This window comes from Natator depressus, chromosome 1 (genome assembly GCF_965152275.1).
Source record: "Natator depressus isolate rNatDep1 chromosome 1, rNatDep2.hap1, whole genome shotgun sequence".
NCBI lineage: Eukaryota > Metazoa > Chordata > Testudines > Cheloniidae > Natator > Natator depressus.
In genome coordinates this window covers 215,878,842-215,899,916 of record NC_134234.1, presented here as the reverse complement: position 1 = coordinate 215,899,916, position 21,075 = coordinate 215,878,842, and the positions used below count along the sequence as shown (strand labels likewise).

General features: G+C 46.2%; 1 protein-coding gene across 1 annotated transcript in view; it reads right to left on the bottom strand.

Annotated features, from left to right (window-relative positions):
* TEAD4 (TEA domain transcription factor 4) overlaps positions 1-3,132 on the bottom strand; it is a 59,016-nt gene extending 55,884 nt beyond the window's left edge. Inside the window, exon 1 of the mRNA XM_074935553.1 lies at positions 2,999-3,132. Within this exon, the coding sequence (XP_074791654.1) occupies positions 2,999-3,005 (7 nt within the window). The 5' untranslated portion in view covers positions 3,006-3,132. The remainder of the gene's footprint in view (positions 1-2,998) is intronic.
* Between the last annotated feature and the right edge of the window lie 17,943 nt (positions 3,133-21,075).

Here is a 21,075-nt window from a genome sequence, read left to right as displayed (position 1 = left end):
AGTGAAATTAATTGGAGTACTTCCATTGACTTCAATGGGCTTTAGATCAGGCCCCTAGGTAAATCCCTTCTGTTTCTTGTCAATTTCACTTCTGTTCTAGTTTTGTTCCTAGTCAATTCTACTCTTGAACTGAATCTCAATTCTACATCCTGTCAGTTCCCCTTCCTGAGTCTCACGCCCAGCCTATCACATTGCTGCCATGTTTTGGTTGCAAATACTGCACAGAATGCTTAAAAAGAAACAAACAAACCCAACCAAACAAAAACTACCTGTTTTTACTGGGAATTTTTTACGTTAATGGAAGTTGTGACAGGTGGTATTAAGCATGTTGATAATCTACATTTTATAACCAAGGAAGATGAGCAAGGTGGATGTTAAATTAAGGCCTTGTCTACACAGGAAAGCTTTTGAGTTGTAAATTAAGATGTGACTTTAAACCACTATAGTTGTACCTTTATTACATCTCATTCCACTAATAATAGAAGCAATAATACTAGTATAATTGATGACTACGTCTTCACCGCAGAGCTAACCAGATGTTCAGTACCCGGGTGTGAGGACCTAGGTCAGCCACACTGCAAAGTCTCAGCCACATTACTGTGTGCTCATTGGTGCTGCACTTGCCCAGGTGTGTTGCTAGCATAGGCGCCGACTCCATGGGTGCTCTGGGGCTTGAGCACCCACGGGGAAAAGAAAAAAAAATGGTGGATGCAGAGCACGCACCGGCAAACCCCATCAGCTCCCCGCCAGTCCCTCAGTGCCTCCTGCCTGCCAGCAGACCCTGCCAATCAGCACCTCCCAATCCCTCTCAGCGCCTACCATGGATCAGCTGTTTCGTGGCATCAGGAGGCGCTGGGGAAGGAGGGGGGAGGAGCGAGGACGCAGTGTGCTCAGGGGAGGGGGCAGAACTGGGCGGGGAAGGGGCAGGGCCTTGGGGGAAAGGGGTGGAGTGGGGACGGGGCCTGGTCAGAGCCAGGGAAGGGGAGCACCTCCCGGCAGATTAGAAACCTGGCGCCTATGGTTGTTAGGACTTCTGGGGGCACACACATTCCCCAACTTCTTTGTGATTCTCTGTGATTCTTTCCCAGTGAATTGTGGGAGAACTTGTCTGTCCTTCTGAGCACTGGAGGACTATCAGCAGTCAAGTGGGTTAGCCTGCATCCTCATTGGGAAGTGGCCGGTTTACGAACTCCAGCCTATAGCCCCAGCTGGGCCCGGCTGCCCGGGTTTAGAGCACCACTAGACTCAGTTCAGAGGGTTTTATGGGAGGGAGGTTAGGAGCAACCCCCAGGGTAGAGCCCGGGTGAACTCTGCAGTGAAAAGATACCCTACAGGTCAGTGATTCTCAACCCTTTTTCATTTGTGGACCCCTACAAAAATGTGAAGGGAGCTGCAGACGCTTTTGGAAATCTATCGTCTGCATGTGTAATTGAATTCTGTTCCGTCTAAGTCTTCCGCGGACCCCTCAGATATATCCGTGGACCTCTGACCACAGGTTGAGCACCATTGCTATAGGTATAACACTATACAAATGTAACTGGTAAAACCTTCCTTTGTAGAGAAGGACTTAGAAAAACTTCAGCCATGCCAAACTGAAGGCCTGATCTATCTGGAGGGGTCCATCAGAAGCCAATCAGAACGACCTGTGAACTGCTGTGCTTGAAGCTTGAGAGCAGGGAACCAAACTACCATGGTGGAGGTGTGCAATCCAGAAAAAAAACCTGGTTGGGAAGGGGAAAAGAGACCTCAGAAGAGACTCTTACTAGCGGAATGACACATTGTTTTTCCGGGGACTTTTAACCACAGGTTGTGCCATCTCAGCCTCTCATTTGGTCTTGCCACAGAAGCACTAGAATTTTTCCTCTTAACTCCTGTGCTTTGTCCTTTTTCCCCCTCTTGCATGAGTTGATTGCCAGTTAACTCAAGATAGTTACCACCTTTACTGTATAACAACCCTGGGTGAGCCACTCCACCTGTAGAACATACCCTTATCTGCTTTTCCACAGTCTCAGCCAGATACTTTCCCCCCCCTCTGCTGCAGGCGGATGCCTCTCTTTATTCCTGACTGTAGGAAGCTACTGTCGCTATCATTCTGTCCTTAGAGAAAAAAGGGGCACTGTCCTAGCCAGCTGAGAACAGCCCAAAGGCGAAAAATATTCATACCAGGGCTGGAAGTAGACGAAATATTGTCACCAGGAAGCAGAGAGAGCAGAATTCATATGCAGCTTGTGCTCAAAGATTTCCCATTCAAAGGCCATATAATGAGGCTATGTAACAACCCCTGGACACATACACACAAACATAGGTGCTGACACTGTGGGTGCTCCGGGGCTGGAGCACCCACAGAAAAAGAATAGTGGGTGCTCAGCACCCACTCGCAGCTAGCTCCTCCCCCCCCTCAGTGCCTCCCACTTCTCCCCCAGCACCTCCTACCCATCAGGATCAGCTGTTCAGCATCATGCAGGAGGTGCTGGGGGCGGAGCGAGGGGTGGGGTGCGCTTGGGGGCGGAATGAAACAGAAAGAGGCAGGGCCTGAGGGGGGATTGAGCACCCCCCAGGAACTCTCAAAGTCAGTAACTCTGCACACAGACACCCTGGCCATCAGTGGGGATTGAACCTGGGACCTTCAGCACCAAATCACAGGCCTCTCCCACTTAAAGTTTAGGGGAACATAAAGATGGTTGTGGAGGATGCCATATGCTCACATTCATTAAGCCACTGTATTACACTTATCCAAAACTTGTATCAGCAATATGCCCGGTTCTGGCTTACCCCTTAACTGGTCTCCCCGAAAAGGCCTCTTTTAAACCCAATTTTGACCCTCCCACACTTCTTTCTGTAATTCTGGTTGCTTTTAAAAAAATGTATCGAATCTGAGCTGCTGCATTGTTCTTGGCCATCTCAAGATCTCATTCAGACCATCCTACTTTGCAGAACAGATGGGCTTGCACAGATCTCACTCCTTCTGGTGGTGGGAAGCTCCCTCCATTCTCCTTACCGTACATCTTGCCTTCGTCCGACAGGATGATCTTCCGCCGTCCGCATGGCGGGTAGATGGCTAGCGCTTCCTGGAAGCTCTGCTCAATGTCCGGACTCCACACACCCTCGGCATCATTGTCGATGGGCTTGTCCAAGGCCTCACTGCCCCCTGAGTCGTTGCTCCCCTCAGGGGAGGTGGGAGAACTCCACTCGTTGGAGGTAATGGTGCCAGCTAGAAACTCCAAGGCGCCAATTGGAGAAGCAGCCACAAAACCTTCAATGACAAACACACTGTCTCAGTTACTGATGCCTCCTAGCATAAAGACTATGGGAAAGTAAAAACCAGGTCAGGGCCTATCCCACGCTGGGTCCTTGGCTGAGTGCAGGCCCCTGGCTTTCACAAGATCAGTTTGTCAAGACGGTTTACAGTTAATGCAATAAACTATGCAGAACCATAGAGGAGATTTCCTCGGTCTTAGCAGTCGCTATCCCGTCACACAATCTTATTACTGCTGCAAGGGAGAGCCTTCTCCTCTGCAGGCATTTCTGCCTGGACAGCCTCCCTCTATCTCTTTGGTTCATTAACTCTCCATTTTTTTTCAATTCTCATCTGAAAACACGTCTTCTCTCCTTTGCCTCTTAATTTTCCTCTCCCTTGGCTGTCATTATCTCTGTAACTGTATTATTTAACTTTCCAAAGCATGGAGGGATTCAGTCTGTGTGAAAGACACGACACAAAATAAAGCTCTGATGAATTATCTAGTCATTACTCTGGCCTAAAGAATTGTCTTAGATACAGTTTCACGGGCCTGCAGTTGGCGATCGGTGTCATTTTTAACACTGACATTTCTGCTTCCTTGGGATCAGCTGCAATTTTTAAAAGCAATGCCTCAAAGCCAGGCAGTCTAATGGAACAGCCCCAGCCTGAGAAGAGGTGAGGCAGCATGGGCTAGTAGATAAGTCACTGGACTGTGAGTCACGAGACTGAGGTTCTGTACTTGGCTCTGCCACTGATCTGCTGGGTGACCGTCGGCAAGTCACTTCACCTCTCTGTGCTTCACTTTCCTATCTGTCTTGTCTATTTAGATTTTAAGGTGCTTTGGGTCAGGGACTTGTCTCTCACTGTGTGTTTGTGCAGCTCAGGGCACTACAATACTACTACTAGTAATAGATACTTTATAAATCCCTGTAACAGAGAAGACAGATTGCTAGCCAGAGGTACTCCAATTTATGGTCCGTGGAGCCCTGCTGGCTGGTCCATAGAATGAATCTCTCCTATAGACCCATCTCCACTTGTAGTACCTTGATCCCCTGCTGCTTAGTTCTCCAAATATTTCACTCTATGAGCCACCAGGGCAGAGTGGTGGTTCTCAAGCCATAGTGAAAGAGAACAAAAGAGCTGAAAAATCCCACTTTACCACTCCCCTGAGCCAAGCAGTGGGGAAAACACGTCAAGCCTCCGCCCACATAGGCAGGGAAGAGGAGAGGGCTCAGACAAGGTGAGGAGAGGGATAGCCCAGAGCAGAGAGACAGAGGGGCAGTGACTAGGGAGTAAACATAGAGTAAGGAGACTACAGCTGGAAGCAGAGCGGGAGGAGGGGAAAGGGACGGAGGGAAAAACCAGAAAAAGCAGGATAGAGACACGAAGATTGAGCCCAGGAAGCAAGGAGAGAGAAAGATAACCAGAAGTAAGAAGGAAGGAAAGGCGAAAGAACAGGGAGAGAGAAAAACAGACAAGAACTATAAACAGACATGTAAGCTGTGTCTTGTCTGACACAGGCTGCAAACACTCTGGGGCAGAGGCTGTCTCTGAGCTGTGACTTGTCTAGAGAGGGGCCTAGCACAATGCGGCCCTTGTCACAGTTGGGGCAAGTAGGTGCCACCAGAATACAAAAGCTAATCAGTAACAGAGGGAGAAAGAGAGAAAGGAAGAAATACAGACTGAATGAGAAGAATGTGATCTCCAAGGAAAAGGAGATTGGGAAGAATAAGAGTAAAAAGGAAGAAAGAAAATATGGGGCAGAGAGGGGGAAGTTATGAAGAGGAAAAGCAGAACTGAAGGGGTTAACGGGGCAAGAGAAATGAAACAGAAAGTGCAGACTGCTCTCCTTCTGTTCCCAGAGTAGGGTTGGGCTCCTAACGAGCAATCACCACACTCCAACGGACGATGCTGTTCTGTTTGTGAGGCCTGTGCTGGGAAGGAGGAGGTTTCCCAGTTTTGCCAACCCCAAGCATTCAAAAATCAGGAGTGAGGCCCTCAAAATCATGGGATTAGCTTAAAAAAAAAAAACACGAGATTGGCTTAAAAGTAATAAACATCAGCCTCTTTTTATTTGCTTTTTTGGTTTCGGAGTCTTTTGGATTCACTGGTTTCAGAGTAACAGCCGTGTTAGTCTGTATTCGCAAAAAGAAAAAGGAGGACTTGTGGCACCTTAGAGACTAACCAATTTATTTGAGCATGAGCTTTCGTGAGCTACAGCTCACTTCATCGGATGCATACTGTGGAAATTGCAGAAGACATTATATACACAGACACCATGAAACAATACCTCCTCCCACCCCACTCTCCTGCTGGTAATAGCTTATCTAAAGTGATCATCAAGTTGGGCCATTTCCAGCACAAATCCAGGTTCTCTCACCCTCCGCCCCCCCACAGACAAACTCACTCTCTTGCTGGTAATAGCCCATCCAAAGTGACCACTCTCTTCACAATGTGTATGATAATCAAGGTGGGCCATTTCCTGCAGAAATCCAGGTTCTCTCACCCCCTCACCCCCCTCCAAAAACCACACACACACACAAACTCACTCTCCTGCTGGTAATAGCCTATCCAAAGTGACCACTCTCCTTACAACCTGCATGAAAATCAAGGTGGGCTGTTTCCAGCACAAATACAGGTTTTCTCACTCCCCCATCCCCATACACACACAAACTCACTCTCCTGCTGGTAATAGCTCATCCAAAGTGACCACTCTCCCTACAATGTTCACGCTCTTCTCCACCCCCATGAGGGCTAGAATCTTACTTTAAAAAAAAAAAAAAAGAAAGAAACCTGAGATTCTCATGAATTCACATGATTCCAGGAACTGGAGCTTTAAGAAAAACACCAAATAATGCAGGATTCACGATAAAATCACGAGAGCTGACAACACTGGTTTTCACAAGATTTTGCGACATTCACACTCATTTTACATCTTAAATATTCACCAAAGCCCACACAAAAGCGTTGGGGGAAAAAAGCATAATGTTCTAATAAATAAATAAATTAAACAAGAATAATAATAAGAATAATATACACAAAGTGACTAATCAGCTGGTTGCCTGGAGACTGTAAGATACCATGCTGCAGAGTGGAGGACACAGATTCAATCTAAGGCCGTGTCTACACTGCCACTTTCAGCGCTAAAACGTTAGTCGTTCAGGGGTGTGAAAACACACTTCCCTGAACGACAAAAGTTTTAGCGCTGAAAAGTGCCAGTATAGACAGCGCTTTATCGCCGGGCGCCGCGCTTCCAGTGATAAAGCTACCACTGCTTGTTTGGGGTGGTTTGTTTGTTTTTTTTTAATCACCAGGAGAGCTCTCCCCCAGCAATAAAGCATGTCTACACTGCCCATGTCACGGCGCTGCCACAGCCGCACTGTAACATGGGCAGTGTAGACGTACCCTAAATTAGAACTCTATTCGGGGGGATTGCTTTGTTTCCCACTGAACTCCAAGGAACTGGATGCTAGGTCCCATTGCCGTGTACTCCCCACAGAAAACATGGGAAAGGAAGATAAAGGCACCGGGGTGACTGAAATTCAGCCCTTAGCCACATGACACGTAAACTGTAGTGAGAACTGAACCAAAACAGGCACCGTGCCTTTAAGAGAGCGTAAAATGAGTGCCTAATAGTTGCTCCAGTGCCAGATGTCAATCACCAACAGCCGACTCCACTGGCAGGTGCCCTGCACAAGGTTATGCAGACATCCAAGAGATTCGGCTACTGTGGAATGAGAGACAGACCTTTGAGTCAGGTCTCCTCAGGGGAGGCTCAGGAATAGAACAAGGAAAAAGCCACATGTTTTAGCACCTCTTTTCTCATGCTTAAAAACACTCTTGCTCCCTGAGGCCCTGACTATGACCCTGTCTACACTAGGGTAAAAGATGAGTTTTTATGTTAAAATCCAAGGGGGCACAAAGTAAACTGTAGTTTTAACACATGTTCAGCCCTAAAGATTGACCTGGCCAATTAACACCTTAGAACTACAGCTTGCCTCATGCTGATTGGATTGTAACATGCGTTAGCTAACGTGTTAAAACACATCTTTTATCCTAATGTAGCCACGGCTATAGCCTAGGGAAGGTAGGGCCCTTAGTGTGTACTCAAGGGGTGTGAACTCAGTTACAGCCTCCCCTTAAGGCCATGTATTCAGTTTAACATCTTTAAGACTGTTTGAGCTGGCCATGCTGTAGCAAGGAAATGGAGTGAATTCAATTGAAACACACACATTTTGCTGTGTAGAGAAGCCCTACGAGTCATGGGCAGGAGTGGAGGAAGCACTCTGAAAGGGGGGGGGGGGCGGCGCACAGGCATCCACTCCTGCGCCGCCTCTTCCCCTGAGCCCCCACCCCCGCTCATTCCTCTCTGCCCCCTCCCCTGTCATTTGCCCTTATGGCTGGTAAAAACTGGGAGGGCCATGGCCTCCAGGTCCCCCTGTTCCAGCACCTGTGGTCACGGGCAGATCGCTTAACTGAACTGTGGGACAAATCTGTGCCAACAACCCTCAGGGTGATGGGAAGCAGAGTCCATGAACTCTGGCTCGATAGGGCTTGAGGTCGGGGGGGGGAGAAGAGACCATGCAAGAAAACATGCAAGCTGGTGCCAGAGAGTCAGTCAACTCCTGGGACCCTGCTCTCCAGCCACAGGATACACTGACTTCAAATGAAGTCTCTTAGGGCTTCTCTAAACAAAGTTAGGGCTTGTCGACACTGGCACGTTACAGTGCTGCAACTTTCTCGCTCAGGGGTGTGAAAAAACACCCCCGAGTGCAGCAAGTTTCAGCACTGTAAAGTGCCATTGTAGACAGTGCCCCAGCGCTGGAAGCTATTCCTCTCGTGGAGGTGGTATTTTTAGAGCGCTGGGAGAGCTCTCTCTCAGCGCTATGCTGCGACTACACAAGCCACGTTAAAGCGCGCAGCGTTGTAACGCTGCCCGTAAAGACGTGCCCTGGGTGTGTGGTAAGCTGGGGTATTAATCTATCTCCCACGCAGCATTTCTCAAATGCGGCCACCAGGGGCTTTTCTTGCAGCCACAGCTCCTGGGCTGTGATGGGGAGGGGCGGGGGAGGGAGGGCAAAGTAGCACACACCCGTTTCTCCTGGATGCACTGCCTTGGTGTTTGGTTGCTGGGGCCACCAGCAGGGGTTGGGCCCTGCCCCAGTCTGAAGTCACTTGGGACACAATGCTGTAGGACAAGGGGTTCTCAAACTGGGGGTGGGGAGGTTATTACATGGGGGGGCGCGAGCTCCACCCCAAACCCCGCTTTGCCTCCAGCATTTATAATGGTGTTAAATATACTAAAAAGTGGTTTTAATTTATATGGGGGGGGGAGGGGGTTGCACTCAGAGGCTTGCTGTGTGAAAGGGGTTGCCAGTACAATAGTTTGAGAACCACTGTTGTAGGAGCTGGCAGCCGGTGAGTGTCCCGCCTTCCCAGGGGTGGTGGGGCAGCAGGCTCTGACTGTGGGGCTTTGGGCTCCAGCTCCAGGGTCTGGCTGTGCAGCGGCAGGCTCCGGACTCCAGCCACAGGGCTTCGGGCTCTGTCCCTGGGCCCCATCCTCTGGCATGGGGCTTCAAGCTCTGGCCATGGGGCTCCAGGCTCCAGCCTCCTGCTGCCTCTCCCAGCCTCCCACCCCCATCTCCCCGGGCCCCACTGCCTCCGACTCTCCAGCCAGGGCTTAATTTGTCCCCAGATTTGCCAGGGCTGAGTAAGTCTGCTGTGAAAAGTGATACTTGTACGTTTGTTAATGTCACTTTTCCCAACAGACTTACTAGCTAGCAATAAATAAATTACATCGACTTGGACGTGTATCTGTGCGTATTTATTTGGTTTTCCTCAAGTTAATTAAGTATTTTAGGTAAAAGCGTGAGAGCGGCCACCAGCAAGAGTCAGTGGCTGCAATGAGGCCACCAAAAAATGTGTCCCGAGAACCCCAGCCTGTCAAGCATCAGCTGTCCACGTGGATGCTGCTACCGCACAAAAAAAGTTCCCAGTGCACTGTGATCTGCCCCACTTTGATGTGGGAGTAGCTCAAAGCTCACGAGGGAACTTTTAGAGCATGGCTACAGGGTCCACACAGACAGTGGGCAGCACCCTAGCGCGAGGCAGATTTACACTCTTGCTTGCTGGGCACTGACTGTTTGCTTCAGCAAGCCCTTACAGGCTCTGGAGGTGTGTGGGGAGCATGAAGGGGCCCTTGGGAGCGAAGAGGCAGCAGTCCCGAGTCTCTCTCAGACTGGCCCAAATCAGTGGAGATACGCTGGCGTACGTAGGGAGAGAGGAGACCCATGTTCAGACACTGGCAATCTTGAAGTTGCCCAATTTTTTAAAAAATGCTTCTCATCTTGCACCTCTAGGTCACCACTGTTCATTCTAACCCAGCCGAGGCCAGTACTCCCTGCAGGGATGGGTCTACACTGTGGGCACTGCGCTGGCATAGCCACAGCGCTGTGCTGGGGGGCACGCGTCTGCATTAGGATCAGGCAAAGTCTGCAGAGCCCAAGTGCTGTGAAGCCTACCCATTATTTCTTGGTCTTTCAGGTTTGTTAGCAAACTGTCATTTGAACCCCTTGGCCCATCCCCAAGTCACATTCAACCTTTGTTTTTAATGTTTGTCCAGCCAAACACAGATGCTGAAACTAGGGGTGCTGCCGCACCCCCTGGCTTGAAGTGGTTTCCATCATATGATTTACAGTTTGGTTCAATGGCTCTCAGCCTCCCCACTATACAAATTGTTCCAGCACCCCTGCAGCTAAAGGGGAACCTGTGGTTTATCATAGGGATAGATGAGCTCTCCAAACTAGACAGACGTGCTGTATACAGACACCACATTTATTTATTTCTCATTAGAAGTTCGCTCACCTTACTTCTTCCTCCTGATTTTTTCCCTCTCTCTGCCACCTTTTTCACACTCTAAGCAGATCAGAAGCCCAAGAGCATTTGACTCCAGCTTTCCCACCCATTGGGCCTGATTCTCCTTTGACTGATGCACTCACCAAAGCTACTCCTGATGTATACTAGCATGAAAGGAGAATTCAGACAAGTGGGTCTGAGTTTGGCCAGAATGTCTGACCATCTCTCAATACAGATCAGGGCTGAGCTATAGTGATATGGAAGCTGGAACTGCTGCTACGTGCATTGTACCTGCTCTCTTTTGCCTGAGACTTCAGTTTACAGGACTATCCATCTTGCCCTTTACCCTTGGCCAAAACAGCCATTTATCAAACCAAGAGGAGAAAGCTGGATTAGAGGGCTGAGGGAGGAGGAGTCTTCTCTGTGATAGCCCAGTCTACCTCTAGAGCTGGTCAAAAAAATTTCAACAGAACAAGAAAACGCAGTTTTGTTGCAATCAAAACATTTTTCAGGAATGTGTTGATTTAACTGTAAGTTTTGACAGGAAAAAGTCTAAATGAATTGTTTTGACTTTCTTGTTTCCTTTGGATTGTGTCAAAATGTTTCATTTAGATAAGGTAAAAATGTTCCATTTCAACTTCATCATTTCAATACATTTTGATGTTCATATTACATTATTGTTTTATTTATATAGTATATTAGAAATGTTACATATATTTAACATATACTATATTTCATAAGAAATGTAATATATACAAAATATTTTATACTCTCATGCTTTGACATTATCAAAATGAAACAATTTGACATGGAAACAAGATATTTAGATGTTATCTAAAACAAAACATTTCAGTGTTTCCAAATCAAATATTTTTTAGACTTTCCTTTTTGCAGAAAAATTTTGAAACATGGACTTGCCGATTTGGAACAAAACAAAATTTTGAAATGTCAGAATTTCCCACACAATGTAAATTCCATTTTCTATCCACCTCCACCTATTTCCTTTCACCCTGAACTCACATATCCAGACAAAGTTTCTTTGGGCACTGTCCACTGATTCAGAGAAGTGGGTGTTGTCCGGAATTCTCTTCTCAATGTCCCTTTTGGGTGCCTCATTTTGAGCTAGTGATCTTTACTCCTTTTCCCTGTTTTTTTCATTCTCTCTTCCCCATCACAAGTTGATCCTTGTTTCTGAAGCCCTTCCCCTCCTTATTTTTTGTAGGAAGGTGGCTACTTCTGTTTTGGGGGGGCCACACCCACGTTTGCAGAGATCAAACTGGCTGGCACTTCACACCATCACTACATTATCTGCTGCTACACTTCCTTCTGCTCAGTTCCTATTTTTCCCCTTCACTCTTGGTGCCTGTGTTTCTCTGTGTCATGGCCTGTCTCTACTGCTTCGTTTTAATGTACCAGCTCTGTGGGCAGTGGAAAACGAACACAAGCAAAACCCTTACAGCTCCAGCAGCTTCAGTTCAATTTTTCTCCCCAGCACTGGTAATTTCAGTGCTTGCTCTCTTCCCTCTCACACATGGCATCTCATTGAGATTCAGAGTTCCTGCAGGGACAGACAGCTGCCAAGGGTTCTTCAGCAGAGGCCTCATTGACAGGGAGGCATCCTTAACACAGACTCCATAAGCTGACACATCTGCTTCCTAATATCTATCCTCCAAGTTATTACTGTTGGAAGCAGCTTCCTCTGCAGTGTTTGTGACAGCTGCTCCACTCAACACAAAAATCATACTTTCCTGGGGTTGTGGAGTATTGCAGCCAGCTGTCTACAGTTGTTCAGCTTTCTTAGAGCTGCTTTGTGTAAGTCCTCTCCCTGCTAGTGAGTCAGTATCAGGCACAATATGCTAGGCACAGATCCCCTGCTACACACCTCCTGGACACCAGCGTGGGAACGAGAGGCAGTGTGCTCTGGTGGATAGGGCACTGGGCTGGAAGTCAGGCGACAAAGATTCTAGTCATGGTTCTGGCCCTGATGTAGTGTGTGCCATCAGCAAGTCTCTGTGCCTCTGTTTCCCATCTCACCCTTTGTCTGTCTTATGTATTTGGACTGTAAACACTTCATGGCAGGGACTATCACTTGCTATGTGTCTGTACAGTGCCTAGTACAATGGTACCTTAATCTTGGTTGGACCCCTAGGCATCACTGTAATACAAATAACGAAAAATCCTTGGGCTAACTCTCAGGGTATGTTGAGTCATGAAACACTGTTCTTGTACAGGATTTTAACTATTGTATCTAGGTGTCTATTGGGTAACAAATACCATCAAGACATCTGCAAAAAACTTCCTAAGATAGCATAGATGCCAACTAACAACCCACAGAGTAAAGATTCCAGCCAGAGAGGAAGGCACCCTACAGCTGCTTCTTACTCAGAGAGAGGCACTGTCTGAGAATAATAGGAACCAGTAACAACCAGTTACTTGAAATCAGCACGGCAAGGGATGTGTTCACACAATGCAGCAGCACAAGAGCTTTTGATCTGAGGAAGGCATATGTTGGCAAATTAAGAAATCTAGCTAGTAAGGTGCAATGGGAAATAGCATTGAAACTCACCAGAGTGGAAGGATGCTCAGAAATCCTAAGGGACACTCTAATTATAGCTCAGTTCCTCTGAAAAAGAAGAATGCATGCAATAAATAAGTGTGTCTTCAGGAAGGGATGCCCACAAATTAAAATAAAAATGACTGGAAATGGAGAAGAAGGCAGATATACAAGAATATGTAGGGTTAGCTAAAGTTTGCAGGGCAAAAAGAGAAGAGCAGCAAACATCAGTATGAGTCAATAAGCTCTTCAGAGGAGGGACTATCTGAAATCAATGGGGATATTGCCATTGACTTCAATTTCACCCTGGGAATTTTTCTATTAACTTTAGTGGGAGCTGGATCAGAACCTGAGTTTATAGACTTTTCCTCGTTTCCAAGTCCTTACAGAAATTTGCCCTGGCCTTCATCTTAACCTAGTCTCTTCCCTGACCATTCTGCTCCCCCAATGACACGAGGCCTGATGCCCCATTGATCCATTTCTCTCACATCTGGGCTTTCCTCCATGCAACTCCCTCCATTCAGCCTCCATCGTCTCCTCATTCAAATTCCTCCTGAAGACTACATTCTTCCCTGATGTCCACAGGAATTCAACAGTATGTATTTTTACATCCTAGTCATTCCCAGTGCGTCCAATCTACGCTGTGTCTGACTTCTTTGGATTATAAACTCTTTGAAGCAGGGGCAGTCTTGATAGTACAGTGCTGTACAGGACACAGATAGCTATCAGCACTCAATAGGTGTAATTGCGGAGAGAGTTCTTGATCCCTGTGTTCTTGATAGGAAGGACATTAGCACAAATCTTGACCCAAGATAGGCTTCAACATAGGGAAGGGTAATTATGCTGATGCTGAAATTTGAGAGCGATTCAGAAGCCTAGTAATCTGAATGATATTTGGGAATATCTGGATTTGCAAAAAGCTTCAAATGCAAGCAACAGGTGAAGTATGAACTCTACTGGGTAGTAGGGAACGGTGAGCAGCAGCACAAGGATAGGCAGGGAGAAAAGGAGAACTGAGATTGCTGTTATGTATGTCAGACAAACTGATAGAGTCACTGCTCCTCCAGACCGCACAGTGCAGTTGCTGTGTGTCTCCCTACCGGACAAGTCTGTTTTGTAAAGGAAAGGTCTTTTGTAGCACTGCTACTCTGAGATCGTATCACACGGAAGCCTGGGTTCTCACCGAGTGCTTAATACAAGCCCAAGCACGCACTCAGTTTGCTTGGTACATTGAATCTCCCTGCAGCAGCTGCTGCACGCATGACACCTGACTTCCTGAGTAAAGCAAAACAAGAGTCTTAAATGACTGCAATAGTTCAGCCTGGTCTGAACCAGAGAGAGGATGCAGTGTCCAGCACAGTGATAGAAATCAAAACAAGAAGGGATGAGAATTTCCATCAGTGCAGCCCCTGATTACGTAGTCAAACAGGATGCAATGAGATAAGACTGCGTGTGTGGCCTTTGGCACGATCCAATAAGTGCCATTCGTGATGATGGGAGAACAGAACACAGAACTCAAAAGAGCACGCATGGACTCGGGGCTTGATTCAGCTCTCATTTAGGCCAGAGGAAATTGGGATTGGTGATACTGAAGTGGAAGGATCTATACCAACATAAAAGAAGTGAGAGAGCTAACCAGAGTCAGCTGAAATAATTGTGTCCTCATCCACACTGGAATTATCAACCGTGTTAGTTTACATGGGTTTGTTAAAACACAATGGTTCATTCAAGCATAGACAAGCTTGCAGAGTCACTATTTAAAATGCTTAATATAAAGCTTAGGTTTCTCTAGAGCAAAGTTACTGTAATAAAACAATAAGTAATTTGTAGCGCTTTGCCAATGATTATTCCTCACGCTATCAATGACGGCTGGGAATTACAAAGAAGGCTACAGGAGTTTGACACCCAAATCCATTGAAAGTCAAAACTCTTGAAGAGCCCAGCCAAAGTTAATACAGGAGGTGAAAATATCTCTCTCCGCATTTTACATATGGAGAGACTGAGGCACAAAAGAGCAAAGTGGTTCGCCCACTCACAATTGGTGGCAGAGCCCAGATAAGAACTAAGGACCAACTTTTCAAATATATCTACTGATTTTGGACACCCAACCTGAGACATCTGAAAGGGGCCTAATTTTCACAGGACAGGCGCTCAGCACTTTCTGAACATCAGGCCCCTGCGAAGTGTCTCATTGGGTACCCAAAAACCGAGGAGCCCAAAACCTCTGTCACTTTTGAAAATTGGGATCAAGGTCTCCTAATTCCCCAGTCCTGGGTTGTTGAGAACCCCTAGTCAGGTGGCTACCTTTTTCTTTCTGACCCCCCCCCCCCATGCTATAAAAACTCCCCGGCCCAGCTATGCCACAACAACTGATTTTCTGAATAAAAAAACCAGGGCTGAGGTTAGAAGACAGCCACCCCACAGGAGGCTCCCAGGAAGCTAAGCTGCTCAGGCTTCAGCCCCAGGTGGCAGGGCTCGGGGCCCTGGGCTGCAGTCCTGCACAGTGGGGCTTCTGCTTTCTACCCTGGGCCCTAGCGAGTCTAACGCCATTCATGCTTGGCGGCACCCCTGAAACCTGCTTGCACCGCCCTCCCCCCCGCCCCCCGGATGGAGAACCACTGAACTACCATGCTGCCTCTCAGCCTTTTCTCTAGCCTTCGAGGCTGGAGTTTTCAGAAGCACGCAACATTGGTCTACCTCAGCTCCCATTCAGCCAATGGTAAAACTTCAGGAGAGCTCCGATGGGAACAGAGTTAGTCCAAATACTTACTGCTTTTGAAAATCCTGCCCGGAGCGCCTAAAATATTCAACTTCAGGACTAAGCCAGCACCCAGCAACTGCCGCAGCTGAACTTGGGTAGCTGTAAGCACTGATTGCAGTTCTGAGGTACGTCTACACTGGAATAAAAGATCCGTGGCACAGCCCAGCTCAGCTGATTCAGGCTAAAAATTGCTGTGTAAACATCTGGGCTCAGGCTGGAGCCCAGACTCTGAGACCCTCCCCCTTCACAGGGTCCCAAAGCCCGAGCCCAAACGTCTACACACCAATTTTAAAGCCCCGCAGCCTGAGCCCCATGAGCCCGAGTTAGCTGATCCGGACTGGCTTCAGGTGTTTAATTACTGTGTAGACATACCAACAGAGCCTTAGATCTGTAGTGCTCTCTTTATCTAGGTTTCTATATGTGGCCATCACCATGGTATCTGACTGCCCGCTTTAGGTAACATTAGCAGTGCAGTTAGCACCCAACACAGAGTTATTGCCTTCAGTGGTCCTGAGAGAGAAGCAAATTTTTACTTCAGGCCACTCCAATCACCTAAAATAAGGCTTTGATTCAGTAAAGCACTTAGGCACATGCTTAAATCCCATTGACTGCGGTTGGAATTAAGCATACACTTAAAGAAAGATGTTAAGTACTTTGCTGAACTGAGCCCTAAGGAATGACTGGGAAACAGATGAGTCACATAGCAGAGTCTATCTCCAGCACCTGGAGTTGGCAGGAATGTTTGCATGAGCCCAGGAAATCTCCCCGTGCCCCATTTTTGGGGTATGCACTTTGAAACTACTGGCCGCTGAACGTTTACAGCTTGTTACTCATAAACAACTGGATTGTAGTACAATCAGTATTCATGAAAGATTATCAGATTAATTCATTTGTAACAGGGTGCGTACCAGCAGATACAGCACCTTCTGGCCCTGATTCTGGGCTCACCCCAGTCTGATACAAGTGTCACTCCACTAACTTCAGTGGCGCTACTTCTGATTTACACCAGTGTAACTGAGATCAGAATTGGGCCCGCTGGGCTGTGGTAACAAAGTCTCCCCATTTTCTAGGATGCTGGATTATTAGGCCTTTCACAGAAAGAAAAAAGAACACATCACCAGACACAAGGACCTCTATCTACAATCCCAAACCAGGTGCCTCTTTCTTAGAGGTCAAACTGTAGCACCAATTGAAAGTGAAAGAAAAAGGCCACACAGGTTAAATTTCCCTCACATATTATGGGAAAGTATCTCCTGCAGGCCCTCTAGTTTGTCTCTCTGATCTCCCAGCCCCCTTTCCCAGGGAAGGTCAGCAGGTTATAGACCTTCTACTGGGTTAATTTGCAGGGCAAGAGGGGCCCCCTGCCAAGCAAAACTAGGTTCTTAAAGGGACACTGTCTGATCTACATTTTTGTCTGAATTTCTTTTACCTATGGCTACATGTAACATCTGTGACAGAGATATTAGAGACAAACTATTATTTGTCTTTATTTTTCCAGTTATCTTACTTGGTGGATGTGATCTGGCCATTTTCATTGTTTCCTCTGTATAGTCAGTTCCCCCTGTTGTTTGTGTGGGTCCTTCACACAGCAACAGGGGAGAGAGAGGGGGAAAAAGCTTTTTTAAAAATTAGGAAAATGATATTGTAAATGGACAAACATTGGCAGAGGGATTCAGAGGCAGACATGGGACCTCAAAGTACTTTAACTCCATTTTTTAAACAGACTAGATTTCAAGTTGAGGGTGTCCCTTTAAACCCCACTAGTCCCAGGTACATTCCCTGCACTCGGTACAATATTTGTGTTTTCTATCCAGGGGCTAACTCAGGCGGGATATTTTCAGCCCAGATGGGCTGACACAAACCATTACATCATCCCTATTTCTGCACCATCCCAAAGCTGTGCTGTCTCACACGCTCACTTCTCATTCTACAGGTGCTCAGTGCTCTCTTGATTTTTCCTCCCTTCCTTATTGCCTGCAGCCATTGGTTACTGGGGATTAGACTTTGATTGGACATCCCTCATTAATGGTTACCATACTGTTTGAAGGGAAACACTGTGAGGACTACGCTAATTTATTTTCTCTATGACAACAGCACAGCAGACACGCCAAAGACACATGCCCAGCTCCACATGACCACTTCCACCGCATGCACTGAAGCCCAGCCGCTGGAATACAACACCAGGCTAGTGGTATTGGTATCAAAAATGAGATATGAACAGTGGAACTAAAAGCTTACAAAACAGCCCAAGAACAGGACCCATGCCTCCATCTGTGGTGCCTTTAGATAGAAAAACTGCCCTTCTCTAGCAGGAAAATGCCTACTTTGTCTGCTGTAAAAAACAATTGGGAGTGATTGAATACTCTCCAGAAGGAGGAGACTACAAGGGGTGGAAACAAAAATAAGGAGGGGGAGATTAACTACTTATCTTGTTCAAGATCCTGCAAGTAGCTCCATGCAGGCAGAATCCTGGGCTTTTGTAATCTCTTTGCTGGATCAGGGCTCTAACTGGTAACATACTAGGTGCTCATTTACCATGGTGATAAGCACAACATCGATGCCTAGACTGATAGATGCTTAGATCGATAGCAGTGAACCATGAACAAAGCAATATGAGTTTATAAAGTCCACTGTAAATCTTGACAAACTCGATTGCTTTTTGAGTGGGGACAGAACTGCAAAGTTAGCAAATGAAAGAAAGGTTGTAGATGATGTAATAAGTTTAGATTTAGGAAATCATTTGCTTCTCTTCCGGGAAATCATAACTGAAAAATTAATTCAAATTGGCTCGTATACCAACACTCATGTGGATGGGAAATTGGCATAAAGGTTGTAAAGGGGAATTATAAATAACAATGCATCAAGGAGGCTGCGGTGTTTGTTGAGGAGTTGCAGGGATCGGTGTTAGTCCAGTTTTATTTAACATCTTAATTAATGATTTGGAAGACTGAATAAATGTCACATTAACGAAATTTGCAGATGATGCCAAATCAGAGTTACAAACACCAGTGAAGAGATTATTTAAAGGGGCCGACGGAGCTTAGAAACAAACAAGAACAGAAAAAAGCAGAACAAGATTTTAGGTGAAAAAATTAAAGCCAGTACAATTAGGGGGAAATGGCATGATATACAATGTGGGGGGAAAACCTTGGAAGCAGCACTGGTTAAAGACACCCTAGAATGGGCATACAGAACAAATCAGATATGAGTTTGGAAGGCAGTATGGCTGCATAAATTATCAATGTCATTTTGTCAGACATCACTTCACTCAAAGAGACGCTTGTCCTCTCTTTAGGCCTGGCATGACTATGTCTGAAATAGTGTATTTCATCCTGGAACCCATGTCACCATAACGGTGATGACAAATTGGAGAGAGTTCAGAGAAGAGTAGCACAAACGATCAGAAGCTTGGAAGAAATGATTTATGAGGAGAGATTAAAAGTATAGGTTGGTTACAAAAGGGCTGAGAGGGACATGATAACAGTTCACAAGTACTTAAAGGGTGAAAACACCATGGAGAGAAAATGATGAATTACCTAGTGTGGTACACTGAGGCATAAACAGAAGTAATGGAATGTTAAGAAAAAGAAAATTAGTCTGAATATTGGGAGAACGTTCCTGCCTGAGACATATATTAGGGTGTGGAAAAGCCTCTCATGGGAAGTGGTGGAAGTTCTATCACGTGGCATGTTAAAAACCAGATTGGACAAAACATGATCAAATGGGGTTTAGGGAACAATTCTGCATTGCATCCCACCTCCCAAGAGATGGATGATGGGTTGGAGGATGTAATTGGTCTTTAATTTCTATGAACAGATAAGGCTGAATTGCTGCTTACCTCTGAAATATCCTAATGGCCTGGTCAGAGAGTTAACTTTCTGAACTCCCCCAGGGCTAACTGAGCTCAGTTGCTACAGAACCAAGAATTCAAAGACACAGCCTTATCAATGGCACACCTGAATTTTAGATGTAAAAACTTACACAAAATAGGGGACAAAAGCTGGGAAGACGATTGTAACAATCACTCAGAACAGTGTGTCTTGTGCATAAGTTACTGTGAACACTTTACTGTTCAACAGCCACCCCAGTCCTCTGTATAGCGTTCTTCACACTGAAGTCAAGTGACTTAGACAGAAAATCCCAGAGCATATTCTTACAATTCTTTGTTCTAAACCTTTTGCTGTCTCTGATCCTCTTCTCCATCATGTGACACACAAGAACAGTCATTGGCTGATGGAAACCCACCAGAAACTGTCAGTGCTGCTATGATATTGGTTTCCATTAAAGTTCTAAACTAGTTGTTTTTATTTTCATATATTATTTTAATAGTTTTTTTAAAAAAGAAAAAGACTTCAAAATACAAAATGCAAGAAAGTGAGAAGGGGTGGAAGAGATTCCTATCACCTAATATCAACAGGAAATCTCACACTTTCTAATTTATTGTATTCTGGTTGAACTCTGAATTTCTCTGGGAAAAAACAACCAAGCAAATATATTTGATATGATCAGCTGGCAATTTCCACTTAAAGTCCCTTTTTGTCCAGTGGTCTTAGACAAGTATATACCCTGTAGTCCAGTGAGTGAGTGGAAAGTCCAGGCCAGAATTTAGGGAAACCCTGTAAGGTGACATTATGCAGCAACAGGCAGCAGGCTGCCTTTGTAAGTCTAGGCGCTAGAGAGCCAGTGAGAACCACAAAGTCTGTCTGTGTCCAGCTCCCTCAATAAAGAATCCCCTTACAGCTGAGTCCAGTCTCTTCTCTACCGTGAGAAAAACTACCAAGATAGAACGCTTACAGCAGAGCAGCAGCCCTTCTAATCAGGTCCCAGTCCTTATTGTTCAGCCTCTCTACCCCTTCTTCTGTGCTTCTCACTCCTCCCCATTACCCAACGCCCTGTCCTGCTGTCTGTTTCCCTCCCTAGGACCAGAGACAATGAACCCTCTGACATCTCCACCGACAGATGGACAAACAGACAGGTGGATACATGGTTCCTGCAATGTTGCGCACAGACAGCAAGATCCAGTCTGGTGGCAGCCGATCTTTTCCAATCGGCAGGAAACAGAAACAAAACCAGTCTCCTTCCACGCTATGTTTAAAAAGGATTTGGTGTGGTTTATTTGCGGAGGAGTGACACCGATTTCAGCTTTTAAAGACTAACAATCACTCGAGGCCAAGTTTCCGTAAAAAAAAACCCAATCCCACCTTATATTTATAGAATCCTTTCACCCCCAAAAAACCCACAGGACTTCACCACTTTAAATATAGACAGGGACCCCTTCACTCCTAGCTGCAATGTACTTAACCTCCGGGGTGAAACACAGGAGTGGTTTTTAAGTAGAACCTTCCACACATGAGAAACGATCAGTAAACCCCCCAACTCCGCTCATCCTGCTCCATTTTTGAATAACTGATGCCCAAAGAACATTCTCTCACCCTTATGGAAAAGTCCCACAGGAATTCATAACTTTCCTGTAGGTTTGTGGCCCACCCTATAGAAGTTAAATGTAAACAGAGATTTGCATTCCTGGTGCACAGAATAGTAACACAATGAAAACCGGTCACTAAAAGGTGCTCACTCTATTGAATTCTAAGGGACTTTTCCATAAACACTGCTAACTATTTTCTTCCAGAGCAGCAAGTTCCTCCAGTTTGGGAAGTGAAAGGGGGG